Here is a 15,800-nt window from a genome sequence, read left to right as displayed (position 1 = left end):
GAAGAGAATGTTCATCTCATTCATATCTCAGAACTACTTGAGGCTTTGAGCTATGAAGATAGAGAAATAGTATTCAAAAAGAGTGTTGTTGGACAGACCTAAAATGATTAAGTGGAATTCTATGCAATCCATAGGTACCCATATTTGCTCAGATTCCACAGATCAACCTGGACACAGATCAGGGTACAGGCAACACGGAAAACTTGCCATGCTTGCCACCTTATTCAAGCTCAGAGAGACTGCTGTGCCGTAGAAGAGAAGGCCAATTCTAATACAGTTATACTGATCCCAATGAAGGTAGTACTAGATGTTGGCGATAGCATCTGTGTCTCTTTCTTGTGAATCTAACTTAAGCAACTGCTTGGCTGATGGGAACAATCCTCTTCTTTCACCTGCCTGAATGATTCTTTCTATTGAAAAAGCTATTTCTAGGGGCTAGAGATTTAGCTCAGCGGCATAAGCGCCTGTCTTGCAAGTGTGCGGTAGTGAGTTTGATTCCTGGTACCGATAAAAAAGAAAAAGACAAAAAAAAAAAAAAAAAAAAAAAAAAAAAAGGAAAAGAAAAAGCTATTTCTGCATAAAATAACAGTACCCAACTATTCAGAAAATATCAATGATATATTATAGATAAATAGAATACAGAATCATCTAGTACAAGCATTAGCACACTTTTATTTTCTTTTAATTAGTTTTAGTAATGAATGGAATAAGAGTGGTAGGGCTATTTTCTAACAGTTCTCACATAAATTCAAGTATTAGATTCTATTTGGAGAAAAATGGGCTTTTCACTGTTTACAAGACTGTTCCCAAATTGCAAAAAATTCTGTTTCCCTCCTGTATTCTCCTAATCAACCATTACTGCCACAATCAGAGAGACGGAAAACTTGAGGACACTTTTTTCTTGTTAAGGAAACCTTAGTAACAAGAAGTAACTGCAGATAGCACATACAGTTTTGTTTTGGTTTTGCAAAGACAAGAGTAAATATTTAGGTTTTGTGGATTATACAGACTCTGTTACTACTCAGCTCTGCCCTAGAAACATAAAATTAGTCATAGATAAATAAACAAAATAAAATGTAAGTGTTCAAATAAACTTGGCTTACACAAACATGTGACTGGGTTTGGTCTGTGAGTTGATAGTTTGTCAATCTTGACCTGATTTTCAAGATAAAGAAACTGATCTCAGGGGTTTTACCTGATTGGTCAAGTTCATACATACTTAGCAAATAGCAAACAAAGGAGTGTAGTTTATTTTATTTTATTTTTTTAAATGGTTCTCCTTCAGCAATTTTATTACTAGCCCACACTACTTCTAGTTAATCATTGTTTTATGCATTATGGAACAATCAGAAAACACAAATTCAAACGTTAGGGATGCCAAAGTCTGTCTGAATATGTGTAAAAAGCCAAACTAAGCTGGTATGACAAGTGAATACAAGACAAAGTACTTCACCTCCCTCAGCTGCTGTGTGTGAGCACTCTGTGAATGCTGGAGTTAGTAGGAGTTTTCTCCCCCTGAACTGCCTCACCTCAAAGACTCCTGCATTTGGGGAACTCATTATTGTATACAGCTAACTTCAGGGGGTACACAGCATTCCGTCTTTGGACGGCCTCACTTCCGAACCTTTACCTGACACTTAATGCCCGCCAGGCTGCAGGTGCACGTTTCTGGATCACAGAACACTCTGCAGTCACAGCCACAGTCCTCCCGTGACAGGCGGATGGCGCGCAGCTCGTGCTTCTCTTCCACGTCGATCTTCTTAACTCCAGAGGCCCGCAGGAGCGCTCTTCGCTTTTTTGTTGGCAAGGGTTGTAGAAAGAAATACTCATCGACTTCTGTGTTGTCTAAGTCAATATCATCATCAGAAATGTCATCCACCGTGAGAGTGCTGGCTTCCTCTGATTCCACTGTGCCATTCTTGGTCATCTGGAAACACAGTGAAGTAAGTAAGAACTGTGGTAGGGGCAGAAGCATGGGTTGTTAACATCATGATGTTCTCCTAACCTCTAAGTGCTTCTGAGCCTTCTCATTTCCTTGAATTCTCCCTTCAGAAGAAGACTCGGAAGGAAAAACAAAGCATTCAAATAATGATAGACTTTAGATCAGGCTTTGGACACAGAAAACTGTTCACTGGAATTCTCAGCCTCCTACTGTGAGTAGCTGCTACTAATGTTTCAGTCAGTGTGATGTGAAAAAAGACCACAGGTTACAGACGTGCAGCAAAGCAAGCTATCTTTAGGCTTCATTCTGTAGGTGGAATACATACATCCTAGTTCAGAGGGAACAGCATCCTAGCAGAAGTCATCGTCACCTAACCCAGGAAACATGATGTCTTTGAAATAATAACCTTGTCTATTGGAATCCAGCAAACACAGGCACACAGGAAATAAGGGTGTGCTGTACTGTGCTACTGGGATTCCAAACATGATTATCCGTCAGAGCATTCCAAGAATGAGGGCCCGATATGAAGTAATGGGTCAGGTCAGTGTGCTCTTAGAAAGGCAAGGCTGGAGGGCAGAGCCAGCAGGCGCTCTCCAACCCACAAGTGAAACAATAAATGCATCCTCAGAGGAGCTGATGAGAACTTCACCCAGAGTCTTTCTGCATAACAAACTGCTTGTTTGACTGTCCTTCCCACCCTCTCACCTGTTCTGCTTCTGTATGTTTCCTTTCTATTAATCTCATCCATCCGTAAGTCTTGAATTGGTATTTCAATTCTTGCTATTATAACATCACATACTGTTTCTTTTGTGTGTGTATATATGTGTGTGTGTGTATACATATGTATATATATGCATATATGTATATATACATGTGTATATGTTTATATATTTAGAAAGATTTATCTTAGAATACATCATGAAAATTCTAATTACAGAAGCTACTTTGTCTCAAAATATTTTAAATTTATTACTTTCTGTACTATATTAATTGAATTATTACCACTCAGTGATCATAATAATTTACCTTTAAATAGTTAATACTCTGGTGGTATCAGACACTTGTCTTTGTAAAAAGAGGTCTAACATTCAGATAAGAATATTTATTTCTGGACAAAACACTTAATCTGGACAACTCAGAATGTATTGATAAACAGAAGACTGAAGCATGGGTGGTAGCGCATGCCTATAATACCAGTGTTTGGGAGGCTGATGCAGGAAGATCACTGTGAGGTTGAGGCTAGCCTGGACTACATACTGAGTTTAAGGTAACTAGAGGTACATAGCAGAAAACAAAATGAAAGAGAGAGAGAGAGAGAAAGAGAGAGAGAACGCTATTAACACAAGGTTGGACTTTGTCCTCACGTAGAGAAACCTTCATACAGAAAGCCATGCAGTAGAAAGTACATATTATAAAAAGCCCCTGAGAGTTTAACTTTTTCAAAAGCTACAAATTGTATTTCTTAATAGTTCAGAGTTTAAATCTGTGAATATACAAAAACGCACACTTTCCTTTATTCAGTTTTGTTTCTTGGAATGGCCTGCGATGTCCACTAGTAGGGTATTATTTTGATTATCATTTTTGTTCATTCTTATTTACCAATAAGCTGTGCATTTCTACCTATAAAAATCTGATATTCTAAGAAATTCAAACGTATAATTGCCTAATATACCCAACCTGCTGTGACAGCTAACGCTGCATGAAGGAGCTGGAAATGTGCCATCTCACCACTCTGTGTTTTCTCCTCTGTGTGACCCTTGGCAAGCGTCTGTTTCCAGGGCACATGGAGACACTTAGGACTTGGTTAGCACTGATCACTCAATGCTCGATTCCTACTTCACCTTCACGTTCTACAATATTTATGCTTCTTGTTCAATTGGTACTATTACAGCAACAATAACAGGGCTATTTTTTCCAAATATAATGGTTGCTATTGGGCAATATATAAATGTAAAATTCAAAGAACAGTAAGATTTTAGCAAACCTATAAAAGCTTACCAATTTTTTAGGGCAACATAAATAATGAATTGGCTCCCAAGAATTAAGAAACAGATATACAGTGTCTCAAATGAGCCACAAATTCAGTGTACTCCAAATATAAATGGCCTTAAGTATAAAACTGCATTCTTTATTATCATATCCTTGAATTAGAATAATCTTTTTTTTTTGAGACGGAGTCTCATAGAGTAGTTCAGATTTGCCTTGAAATTGGTGATCCTTCCACCTCAGCCTCCCAAGTCCTGGGGTTACAGATGTGAACTACCACACACAGCAACAATTTAATTTCTAGATAAAAATTCAGTTAAAAATCTGAACTTCTTTTCCACATATGCATACTGTTCTTGCTCTTGTTCAAGAATCTCTGAGGGCTGTAATGCAGATTTTTCAAAACCTCACATTAACCGTGAGGTAATATGGTAAGGTTTTCTCCTCACTTCTGGACCATTTTCTAAAGAAGACTGCAGACATTGATTTGGAGTTTGGGCAACTGAATTATCTTCTCTTGCCCGGTTTCTGGGTGGAATGATGTCTCTGAGGCATACCGTCTGCTGTACCTACAGAAACTCTTTCCTAGTTTCCTCCTCCAGTCCAGGCCCATTTGTTTCTTTAAAATACAGGCTCAAACTACTGAATTTAAAAGCATTTTTAAGACCAGAGTAGCACTCATATTATTTTCTGATCTATTTTCCTAGATGACAGGAATAGGGGAAAAAGTCAATGAGTACTTTATTTTGTTCACCAACTCACATTCTTTATGCTCTCAAGATTTGGTAAACAACGACAGACAATGAAAAACAAACAACAAAATCCCAGAAATCTGTCGCGATTCTTCTCATCCAGTCTCACCAATGTTTTACTCCATGGTCATCTTTATTCACAATATTTGTGATGTTCTGCAATCGTTTTGTCTTGAAATGAGCGTGTTTTTTCCTACCTCAGAAGAGAGCACTGAATCTTTTTTTTTTTTTTTTTTTTTTGTCTTTTTCGTTTTTATCGGTACCGGGGATCGAACTCACGACCGCCTGCTTGCAAGGCAGGTGCTTATGCCGTTGAGCTAAACCCCCAGCCCCAAGAGCACTGAATCTTTAGACTTCAGTTCATTAAAAGCAGCTTTCTTTATTTCTTCCATCAATGAGGCTCAGGTTCACTGCGACTTCTCTGAGGCATCCTCAGGAAATCCAATTCCCTGATTCCCATTTCAATATACTTTTCTCTACATTTCATAGACTGCAAGCGTCTTCTGATTCTTAACATAATGCAGGGACTCTAACACAGAATTAAATGTAATGTGTCTGCAAAGTTATTTCCATTTGTAAATAGTGAACCCCATAACCAGTCCTTTCAAGCACTCTCCCTTGAGGCAGACATTTTCCATCTAGACTTGGAACCATGTCTCAGTATCTTCTCTCTGAAAACAGTTTGCCTCCTGAAGGGCTCATAGAAACTTTGCAAAAAAATGGAACCATCAAATAATCACAGCTTTTAAAATCTGCCTTTACTTCTGTGTATGCACACACATGAAAGAATGTAAAACTGGAGGCGGAGGGAACAAAAGAGGCTCTAAGAGCAGGAACACAGGGCCGGGAATTTAGCTCAGCGGTGTAAATGCCTACCTTGCAAGTGCGCAGTTGTAAGTTCAATCCCCGGTACCAAAACAAAACAAAAACCCCGGATGTTATAATAATAATAACATTAATCACAGTTTTTCAGACTGTGTGCCAGACACTGTCTTAGGTGCTATATCAGTATCAACTCACTTAGAATAAAAAAATGTCACGAGGTAGATCCTGCCTACATCCATTTCCCTGAAAAGGAAATGAATAATGGGTACTAAATAACTTGACCAAGATCACAGGTGTACAATAGGTCATAATCCTAGATCTCTTATTTTCCCACTTGTGCTCTTAACAGCCATGATAAGTATATATCTTTTTATAAGTACATACTCTTTTTTAAAAATTCATACTTATCAAATAGTTTCATGCCTGTTTTCTATTAGCTAGCAACTGTACTGGAAAACAAGACCAGGGTCTTAATCACACTGTGTTGGAGCAGAGACAGAGACTGAGCAGAAGGATTGCCCCGCTGAGGGGGAACCCATGCGTGTGAGTGTGTGCGGTGGGGACTAACAGGGAGCTGGTGGCGGAGTGAACATTCAGAAGCCCAGCTCTGAAGATGCACGGTCAGTCAGACAAGCAGCAGAGCCAAAAGGATCACTGGCTAAGCAGTGGTAGTTTAAAAGGCCTGATATGGGCCAGAACATGATGCGTTTATTAACTTAGGAATTACCCAGACAATTGTGTTTGTATAGGCTAACTTCCTTTCTCGGCTCATAAGCAAAGAACTAAAAAGGAAATAAGGCAATTTTCCAGACGGGAGCTTCACTTGTTTGTTCACTTGTTAATGATCTTTAGCTTATCTTACATTTCTCCTACATTTATATGCATTTATTTGTATTGTTCTATAGGGATATTACAGCCTGTGCATGCTTGCATGTGTGTGTATGTGTGTGTGCTGCTTCAATGTAGTGATGATACCAAACATGGAATTTAATTCTTGAGACATACAATTTGTCCAGACTTACTCTACAAAGAAAAGCACTACAACTTATTTTAAACAGAGAATTCAAACGTCTTAATCTTGCAAATTCATACTCACTGGTAAATATAAGTGAATCAGTTCCTAAAGCCCAGTAGATTCAATATTGTGTCCATTTACATACACCTGAGGAATCAGATGAATTATCATCACAGTCAGTCAAGTGATTACCCAGATTGCTTTGAATCAGATACAGGACCCAGAGGGAAAATTGGTATTTTACTTTTTTTCCCACAAATTCTAATGAAATGAAAATTTTTAATCATTGACATTTAGTGCAAACTTATTAGAAAGTGAAAGTATAGATGGATTAAAAGGTTAAAACAAAATTTTAAAACTCCCACTTCCTTTTAGCAGTTAAATGACATGTTTATAATAAAATACGGTCCTCAAAATTATTAATACACTTGAAATGCAACAGAAAATAAGAACTTTAAGCTAATTGCATTTCACAAACACTGATTACTGGCTACTGTAATAAAGATGCTGCTGCCGAGACTATATTGGATACCAGACACTGAGCTCCATACTTTGCGTAAAGTACCGTATTGAAGCAGTGCAAGAAACTTAGTGCTAAGAATGTTTTAACCACTGGGAAAATTGGATTTTTTTTTTTTGTCTTTTTCCTTTTTATCGGTACCAGGGATCGAACTCACGACTGCCTGCTTGCAAGACAGGCGCTTATGACGCTGAGCTAAATCTCCAACCCCATTGGGAAAATTGGTACATGAAGAAGGTAATTTGCTGAAGGCTATCTGAATAGGTAATTTGCGATGGTACTGAGACTCAAACTCGGGTTTATTTGATCCAAGGCTTGAGCCAGTCTGGCAAGATGTTTGGAGTAAATATTCTTAGCCTAAGAGGAGAATACCTGCAAAGAAGAAGCAGGAAGGGGAGCAGGAGGAACAGGACAGCACCGGGTTGCACCAACGTGCCAGTAGTTACTCTCAGTGCTGTGGCCTAGGAGACAGCAGCCCACGCTTCCTCTGAAGCTCATTTAGGGTAGAGGATATGATTCAGATGCAGAGAACAAGAACTCAAGAGAAAACAGAAGGAACGGATGAAACAGTGCCCTATCAATTAAGACTTCACTTAGGGTTTCTATTTTATGGACACGTTCAAGTGATCTTCCCCATGGAGGTGACCATCAGAGAAGCTGCTAGAGCTGGTTGAACTGGATGACTCTTTTTAACCTTCTCACCTGACTCATTTATCCTTGGGTTACATTTGATCAGGATAGCCCACTCCCTAGTTTTGTCAAAATGCATTAGTTGTAATAATTGGTTTCATGTACATTTCTTCTATCATAGTGTAAACACTTAGAGAGCAGTGATTATGACTGTCTTGATAACTGCATTCCTGGCTCCTTGATGATTGCCAGTTTCACATGAATTGGTTAATACCTGGTTTTTTGAATATATCAATAAATGATTTTTCTTAATCATGATGTTATATTGTCATTTATTCTGCTAGGTATCAGGTTTTATAAATGTATAATTGAACAACTTACAGTGTGCTTGGGAGACCATGTAATGTACATGACATAGTAGGGTAAATACAAAGGACATGTGCAAGTTACAAAAGTAGCAAGGAGGAAAAGTGGACAGAGGAAAAGGAAAGCTTGGCTAAAGATATGAAGCAGAGTTATTAAGTTTGTATTCTGATTCCGTAGTCTCTTTCAAGGACAAAAGCCTTCAAGCCAGAAATGAGAGAACAGACATGTCAGGAAGGATTTAAAGCAAAAACCAGGTGGGGAGGCAGGGAAAGAGTGCTCAGCTGTTTTATGTAAGAATCCCTAGGCCCAGACAATTATGCTTCAGAGCAGTGAAACAGCTTACAGTTATGATTGCTCAGTCTAACATCTGTGAAGAGTCATGAGGACAGGAATTAAATGATGATCAAAATGGGAATGAATTGTTTAAGAAAAAAGCTAATTCTGGATAACAATATTCTTGAAAGAATTATTTAAACAGATGGTCTGAGTACATGAGATAAAGGAGTGAATGCTAAACTACTGCTCGGGTTCACTAGAGAGGAAATATCCATTTTTCAGATAAACTCCATGCAGAACCTCAACTCATAACCCATGAAAGTGGGAATGAGGTGCCCAGAGCCCCGGGCCTTCTATTCTCCTCCCTGATTCCAGACCTCAGGGTCACAGTCGGAAAACAGGTGCAGTGGTCCTGAGAACTTATTGCGTCTCTAAGATAGGAATGTAGTCCTGAGAATTTTTCATTCCTAAGCTCTGACAAAATTTCTTAGGCTCTTCCCAGGCAAAAATGGAATGCAATCTGATTAATAAGGGTATGTTTAGATACAAAGGTTTTAAGTTAACTGGACAGTGAAAATGTCAATGATGCTTAGCTTTTTTTTTCCCACCATCAGTGAGATCAGGAATGACAAATATTCCATCTTTAAATCCCAGCAGTAACAGTGCCCAGCCTGGCCAGAAATCTCAGTGGAAGTCATGGTGTGATGAGGCGGGGAGCAGCTCGTTTTCCTCCTGAAGATCCTTAGTCTGAGAGGGCATCGTGAACTTGGAATCATCTTGTGAATTAACTTTAAATTCATAACTTGGATGAGGACCTAAAAGCCTAGCTTATTATATATGCAGGTTACACAGTCATGATTAGTAAAATTAAGCATAATAGAACTTTACTGGTCTGTCTCTATAAGCCATGTTTAGCACTGAAGAAGGCAGATGCCCCAGGGGTAGTCTACCATTTGGTTCACATCATGATATAGACTGGGTGTAAAAGAAGTGAGATTTGTTTGTTTATTGCTCTATTTGTTTTGTTTTTGTTGGTTTTTTAACTTATTGCCAGCTTAATATGAGCAAACAAACTGACCAAGATCCTCCAAATGACTGTAACCTTAGTGTACAGGCATGGAAAGAGCATTCACTATTGGGAGAGGATAACACCTCACATTTCTGTGCACTGGAGAGATCTCTATAAAGTAGCAGATGGCATACCGGGCTGTGAGACAGACATGAATACACAGCCTTGTAAACAGAGGAGGGCAATGAGAGCAAAGAATATCTGAAAGCCACGCCTAGGAGGAACCGTGGAAAGAACTGGGAATGTTTAATTGCATAGAACAGAAACACATACAGCGCATAAACTATTTTCAAATGTTTATGTGTTCATTAACACTGCTTTCTAATACTTGGAATTCAGAGAACAGAGGATTCTGTGTGCTTTGAGGGCAACACTGGAGCCAAGAGGTGTTATAAGAAGGCAGGAGCTTACTCAGTCTAAGGAAGAGTTTTCTAACGAAGCTGCATACATGAAACGCCCTCCTTCAAAAGGACAGTGTACTCTGGATCACAGGAGAGGCGCAATTACAGGCTGCAAGTGAAGGATATGAATTTAATAAAAGGATTTGCAGGCTGTGTCATATGAGTTGGACAAATGACCTCAACTCTAAGGCTCCAGAAAAGTAAAGGAAAGCATTCATATTACTTTGATATTCAATCAAATTTGATAGCATAGTTCTTCAGCACATTAGCTATTAATTGCAGGTGGGAAATTGGAACCAATCTAATTAGGCCCCGAAGAAGCATGGATGTTCATTTTGTTAGCCTTTAAGAATCTCAATAACTTGAGCTCTACATGGTGGCAAAGGTGTTTAGTGCCAGTCTGAGCCTAAGAATTGGAAGTCAGCCTGGCCATTAGAGTGAGACTGTCTCAAAAGGATGTTTTTCTGTCAACAACTTGAAATCACAAAGTCTTCTCAATACACAACACTGAAAAAATCACCAGAGAAGATAATGCTATCATGTAAGTCATATTCACTTTTGTTAAACTCTTTTATTTTTCCTGATTTTCAATAACATTACCTTTTTCAGGGGTAGCTAATATACTAGAATGAATCAACTAGCATTGTGGTAATCATTTAACAAGTGACGCTCTAAATAAAAGTTATGTTTGTTATGTTTGTCAAGTTCCACGGTTTTAACATTCTCTTCGTAGTTAATTTCAAGTTACCACTAGGAAAAGACACACATAATTCACTCTGGATATACCTCACATTTAAGTCAGCAACATCAACGCGATTGGTTTCCCTGAATTAAAAGACCAGTGCTTTGTTTATGGCAACAATGGAAATATTTAACTTCATTGTTCCATTTCAACCAAGATATCAGTGATATTTTGAAAGAATTTATCCTTAAATGTATTACATACACCTCGAGCTAAAGCCTACCCTGTCAGCCTCCACCACTTTGCTTTGGTGTATGTTTTCTGCAGTTGTCAGCATAGGTTATACATATGACAGGGAAGGCACAACCACATTTTCCGTTTGATATCAAAGTAGGCTTCCATTTAGAGATGCATTCTGAAAATTTTGACACTGAGTGTGCTGTGAAATAATTTCAGTAGAGCCTAACAGGGAAGTTCTGTTGGAAGAGATGGAGTTCAAAATATGACCAACAGGCTGAGACTCATCTAGGGAAGAGTTATGATATGGGAAATAATTTTGAAAAAATCCAAAATTCTTAAAACTGAATTTAAGATACAGTTTGACCATTTCTCACAAGGCTCTTATCCTTCACAGCTCTCCCTACATTTAATATATTTGTCTGTAGTATTAATTACAAGACTTTTGAAGAGATACAAGAGGCGAGGGTAAAGAGGAAGTGGAAAATACTGTTTTACAGGAAAGTCACTAAATACATAAAATGGTCATAAATCTGAGATTTGAGGTGAAAAATATTTGCATAGGGATTTAAAAATGTTATTCATTAAAAGATGAGTTGAAAGTGGATCATTCTTTTTTGTTTTTATAAGAAAACGAGAGCTAAAACTCAAGAATTACTGAAGGAATATGACTCAGAAACTCACCAAAGTGAATGGCCATAGAATGTGACTGGAAATAGTGACAGAAGTAGAGGAGGATCCTTGATTTGAGAGAGGACAGGAAGAACAAGCATGCTCGTGAAAATATCGAGAGAGACGAGTGAAAGCTGTGCTAGCTAGATTAAATACGCTCTGCCAGGCAGGGGAGTCCAGGAGGATAGAGCCCAGAGGTGGGTGGACTACCATGGCTTGATAGAACGGGACATATGCATGGCTGCTTAAGGGGCTTTACAGATACAAGGGGAATGGGAACACGATCTAACATAACTGCTCAACAGTGTGATGCAGATGATGAAGTCTAAGTAGTTAATTTGGAAAAGAGCATAGTATTAAGATTACTCCATTGATTACGGTGGAGTGTATGACATGTTTGAATGGGCTTGACAGAGAAAAAAGACTCTGCTCTACAATTAAGAAATCTAAAGCTAGTTATTTCTTCTAGGAACATGTGTTTTATTCAATCAGTTTCCTTCATTACATGGTGGTAAAAATATTTAAAGCATCCACACCACCAACTACAAAGACACATTGAACTCCCCCAATGGTATTGGATTTGTTCTACAAATCTAATTTATACAGTATTTCTCAGTGTTTATGTAACATAACTTAGAAGAAAAATTATATAAAGAAATGATTTTATAAGGATATTTTTCTAATTTTCTGTTAATTTGCTTCAAAATATTTATTATAAGGAATATATAAGGATACATCTAGAAGTGGACATGTGTTGCTTTTAGTCATATTTCTCTCCCATTAGGAGAGGACCTGCACTATAAATACTCTCCTCATTAGAACTCAGTAGAGAAGCCTTGGGAAAATCTGGAGGTGTAGTGAGAAAGTAATCTCTCTTCTCTTTTTCTGAAATAAGTGTTCTGAAATAAGTGAGGGAAAAGTACCCAACTCCAGGTCCAGTGCACTTCAGCTCGTATTTCACCTGGTCTCCCTGAAAAAGGGCTTTGGAGATGTCCATCGTGTCAGGTGGTCTTTCTGTCCTCATCCTCATCCAAAAGGCAGTTTGTTGCCATTCCCTGGTGACCATCTCAGGCAAAATCCAAGTGAGAAAAGATTGGCTATAGCAATCCTTCCTTTCCTTTCTGGATCCCTCTTCTACCCACTTAAAATAATTGAATCAAGGTGGACCTGGAGGAGAAAGAAGATGTGCCCTTTCCGTGTGCCAGCTAATTGTAGGCCCAGAGAAGAAGCAGGAAGGGCCCTTCCCATGAGCCAGCTGGTGCACGGGGCTGGGAGACAGGAGCTGAGCCCCGCCACCCTCCTAAACAACCGGCTCACTCACAGGAAAACACACTGAGTCCATAGCAACTGAGGTACAATAACTTAATGCTTATGTTACTTAATTGACTTTACAAGCCTAAAGCCATAGTCTGAGCATCTATTTAGAGGATAACAACATGCAACACAGCAACTATGAGGATTTTCTTCTGTCATGTTTTTGAAATCCAATAATGTTGTTTTTGTTTTGCTCCATTTTACTGTTTTGTTTTATTCAATTTTTTGTTTTGACTGTTTTTATTCTGTTCTGTTTTGTTTGATTTTATTGGGCAGCAATTTTGAAAATAACAAGAGGCAATATGGTAGCGAAGGATGATAGCCTATTATCCTGTTTCAAGGTCCTCTATCACTTTTGCTGTTTTGTTTTGATTGGCTTTATTCTGTTCTGTTTTGTTTGGTTTTGTTCTCTTAAAAAATAGAATCAATTCAGCTTTTGTTGATTATCCCCATAAGAATTTACGCTTCAGAACAAATGTCATACTAAAAGTGAAATTTCATGTATCAGGGTCAAAGTTTCAGATGGCTCATGTTTGCCAGCTAATTTTGGAGCTGAATGATTAAGCCTTAAGTGATTATAATCAATGGTATTTTAAAAACAATAGATGTTAACATACTAGAAAAATTACATTTAAAATACACAGGTTTTCTCCATTAATTCCTCTTGGAGTTTGTAGAGAACTGGCCCACATTATTGTGGTCTGTTGACTTTCTGTAACACATGTCAATGGCTACGTTAGGTACAGTGAGTTCAGATGACCTCAGAATCTTGTTGTCCTTTCGCATATCCATTATCACTGAGAAGTAGCAAAGATAACTGTTGGATTGTTTGTACATCCACCCAAGAGAAAACTGTGCACTATCACAGGCTAATAACAAACCAAATATAATATCTACCCTGATGACTATCTCCAACTTCCAATAATACAATTTTAAAAATGAATCAGTATGAAAGCATTCCTGTTGTCTTCCTTCTTTTCTTGTTTAGCTTGCTAGAGAGAAAGGGAGACAGAGAAAGACAGATAGAAAGAGAGAGAATGCAAGCATACACCAGAAGGAAATCAGAAGTGGTGACAAACACCTTCAATCCCAGTACTCTGGGAGGCTGAGCAGGAGGATTGCAAGTTTGAGCCCATTTTGCATAACCTGCCAACTAAGACCTGGTATCAAAGTTTTAAAAGTTAAAAAAAGAGTAACGATGTAGCTCAGTGCTAAGGCCCTATGTTCAATCCTCAGTATCCAACAAAACAAAATAAAACAAAAGCATTGGATACAAATAACAGTAGTAGGCCACATCTTTGTCACGTACGGAGAAATGCTGCTGGTCTTTGGCTTTCCCTAACACTCAGCACATACACAATGTGCCTCAAAATTCCCGACAGTATATCTGCTGGTTCTCAGATAGCTTTACAGTGCCAGGCGTAGCACATCTTTGTGCGTCTTCTTTCTCAGCTGTAAACATGCTCTGCTACTTCACCTATCCCACTGGGTTTCTGTAAGGATCAAATATTGTTTATAAAATCAATGACTGGCAGCCACTGCTATTGTTCCAGCAATATTTGGACGTGGAGAATGATGTCAGTCTTTGAGTAAAGACTGGAGATGGCTTCCAGTGGATAGATTTCAGAAAGAAATTTGATAATTATTATTAATTTAAACTACATAAAAAGCAATCATAAAAACAACTGTAATAGTGAATTGCTACTGGAAAAATTTAATAGGCTTTCTATAAAACTTACCAAAATACTGGCAAATGAAAAATGAGACTTGTTCTAGGACAGACTGTACACCTTATTTATTTATTTATTGCTTCATTTATTTTCTTATTGTCTTTTTGAGACAGGTTCTTGCTATGCAGTTCAGGCTGGCCTTGAGCTCACTGTGTAACGCAGGCTGGTCTTGAACTTGCAACGATCTTCCTGCTTCAGCCTCCCAGTGTTGGGATTACAGGTGTGCACCACTATGCCATGCTTTGTACAATTTAAGTGACTGCCTTATCATGAAACAGAATAAGGCACACACATAAATCATAAAATATATAAAATGTAGGAGTCTGAAACATATCATACCTCTTCAGACTGATTTCATGAGTGAAAGACTCTAGTAGCACGGGAGTTCTTTTGGTATTTCAGGTAATTATTGAATGATACTTTAGGTTAAGTACCTGGAATACCTAAAATACATTTTCTTTGTCATTAAGAAAGAATATTTCCTACATACTGGTATGGCAAGACAGCAATAAAAATAAAAAGACTGTTCAGTCAGAACTCAGTGTAGATTTTCTACACTGTATTTCTCTTTGCTTAATCTCTAAAGCCATGTCCACCTAGGTAACCTTCCTGTCATCTCTTAATGAAGAATTCAAAAACCCCTCAAAGTCCGTATTCTGAAAAATAGCTCATCAACAACCTTTCACCCCCAGTTTGCACTTCTTCTTGTGCTCCTTGCCATTTCCTGTGACAGCAGACGAGGTTATTACCTATGACAGTATAGTTTTGCAAGCAAGAAATTTAGGTGTCATTCCTGACTATCCCATTCTCTTCCTTCCAAATCCAACCCATCATCTAGCACTGTTGGTTTCACTTAATAAATTTCTTCGTCTCTCCGTCATCTCCCCTACTGTCAGTCCAACCTTTTTTGGGCACCTCTCTCATGGACTCGTGTGATAGCCTCACACCACATCCAACTGTGTGTGCCCTCCACCACTGTAACTCTCCTTGCCTCGAATATTTCCATGCAGTGCTTCAAATAGATAATATTATGTTACCATCCCGCGCTTGAAATCCTTGGTGGTGTCTGATACCCTTAGTATACAGGAGAAAAAGTATCTTGATGTGGTTTACCGCCTGACTCCTGCACCTCACTTTTACTCTTCTTGCTTCTGCTCCAACCAAACTTACATTTGCGTTCACAGCTGCTCTTGACACAAGGCAGCTGTGGTTTTGCCTGATGCCTGAAACACTCTTGCCAATGGTCTTTGCCTGGTTACCTCTTTAGATCTTTATTCCCCTTCCTAAAGGAAACATTCCTTGACCTCCTGCAGCACATCAATTGCTCTCATACACTTTCATAACACCTTGTAACTGTCCTTCACAGTACTGAACAAAGTTTTG

At 38.5% G+C, this 15,800-nt stretch overlaps 1 protein-coding gene across 3 annotated transcripts in view; it reads right to left on the bottom strand.

Annotated features, from left to right (window-relative positions):
• Csrnp3 (cysteine and serine rich nuclear protein 3) overlaps positions 1-15,800 on the bottom strand; it is a 187,684-nt gene that overhangs the window by 12,040 nt on the left and 159,844 nt on the right. For all 3 annotated transcript variants that reach the window (XM_003478555.4, XM_005007669.4, XM_013142628.3), the window contains one exon: positions 1,631-1,927. In XM_003478555.4, coding sequence (XP_003478603.2) covers positions 1,631-1,927 — 297 coding nt within the window. The remainder of the gene's footprint in view (positions 1-1,630; positions 1,928-15,800) is intronic.

The sequence above is a fragment of the Cavia porcellus genome, unplaced genomic scaffold (assembly GCF_034190915.1).
Source record: "Cavia porcellus strain 051 isolate PalLab524CR breed Dunkin Hartley unplaced genomic scaffold, mCavPor4.1 scaffold_12, whole genome shotgun sequence".
In the NCBI taxonomy this organism is placed as follows: Eukaryota; Metazoa; Chordata; class Mammalia; order Rodentia; family Caviidae; genus Cavia; species Cavia porcellus.
The sequence above is the reverse complement of the archived record's forward strand: the minus strand, read 5'-3'. Positions and strand labels throughout refer to the sequence as shown.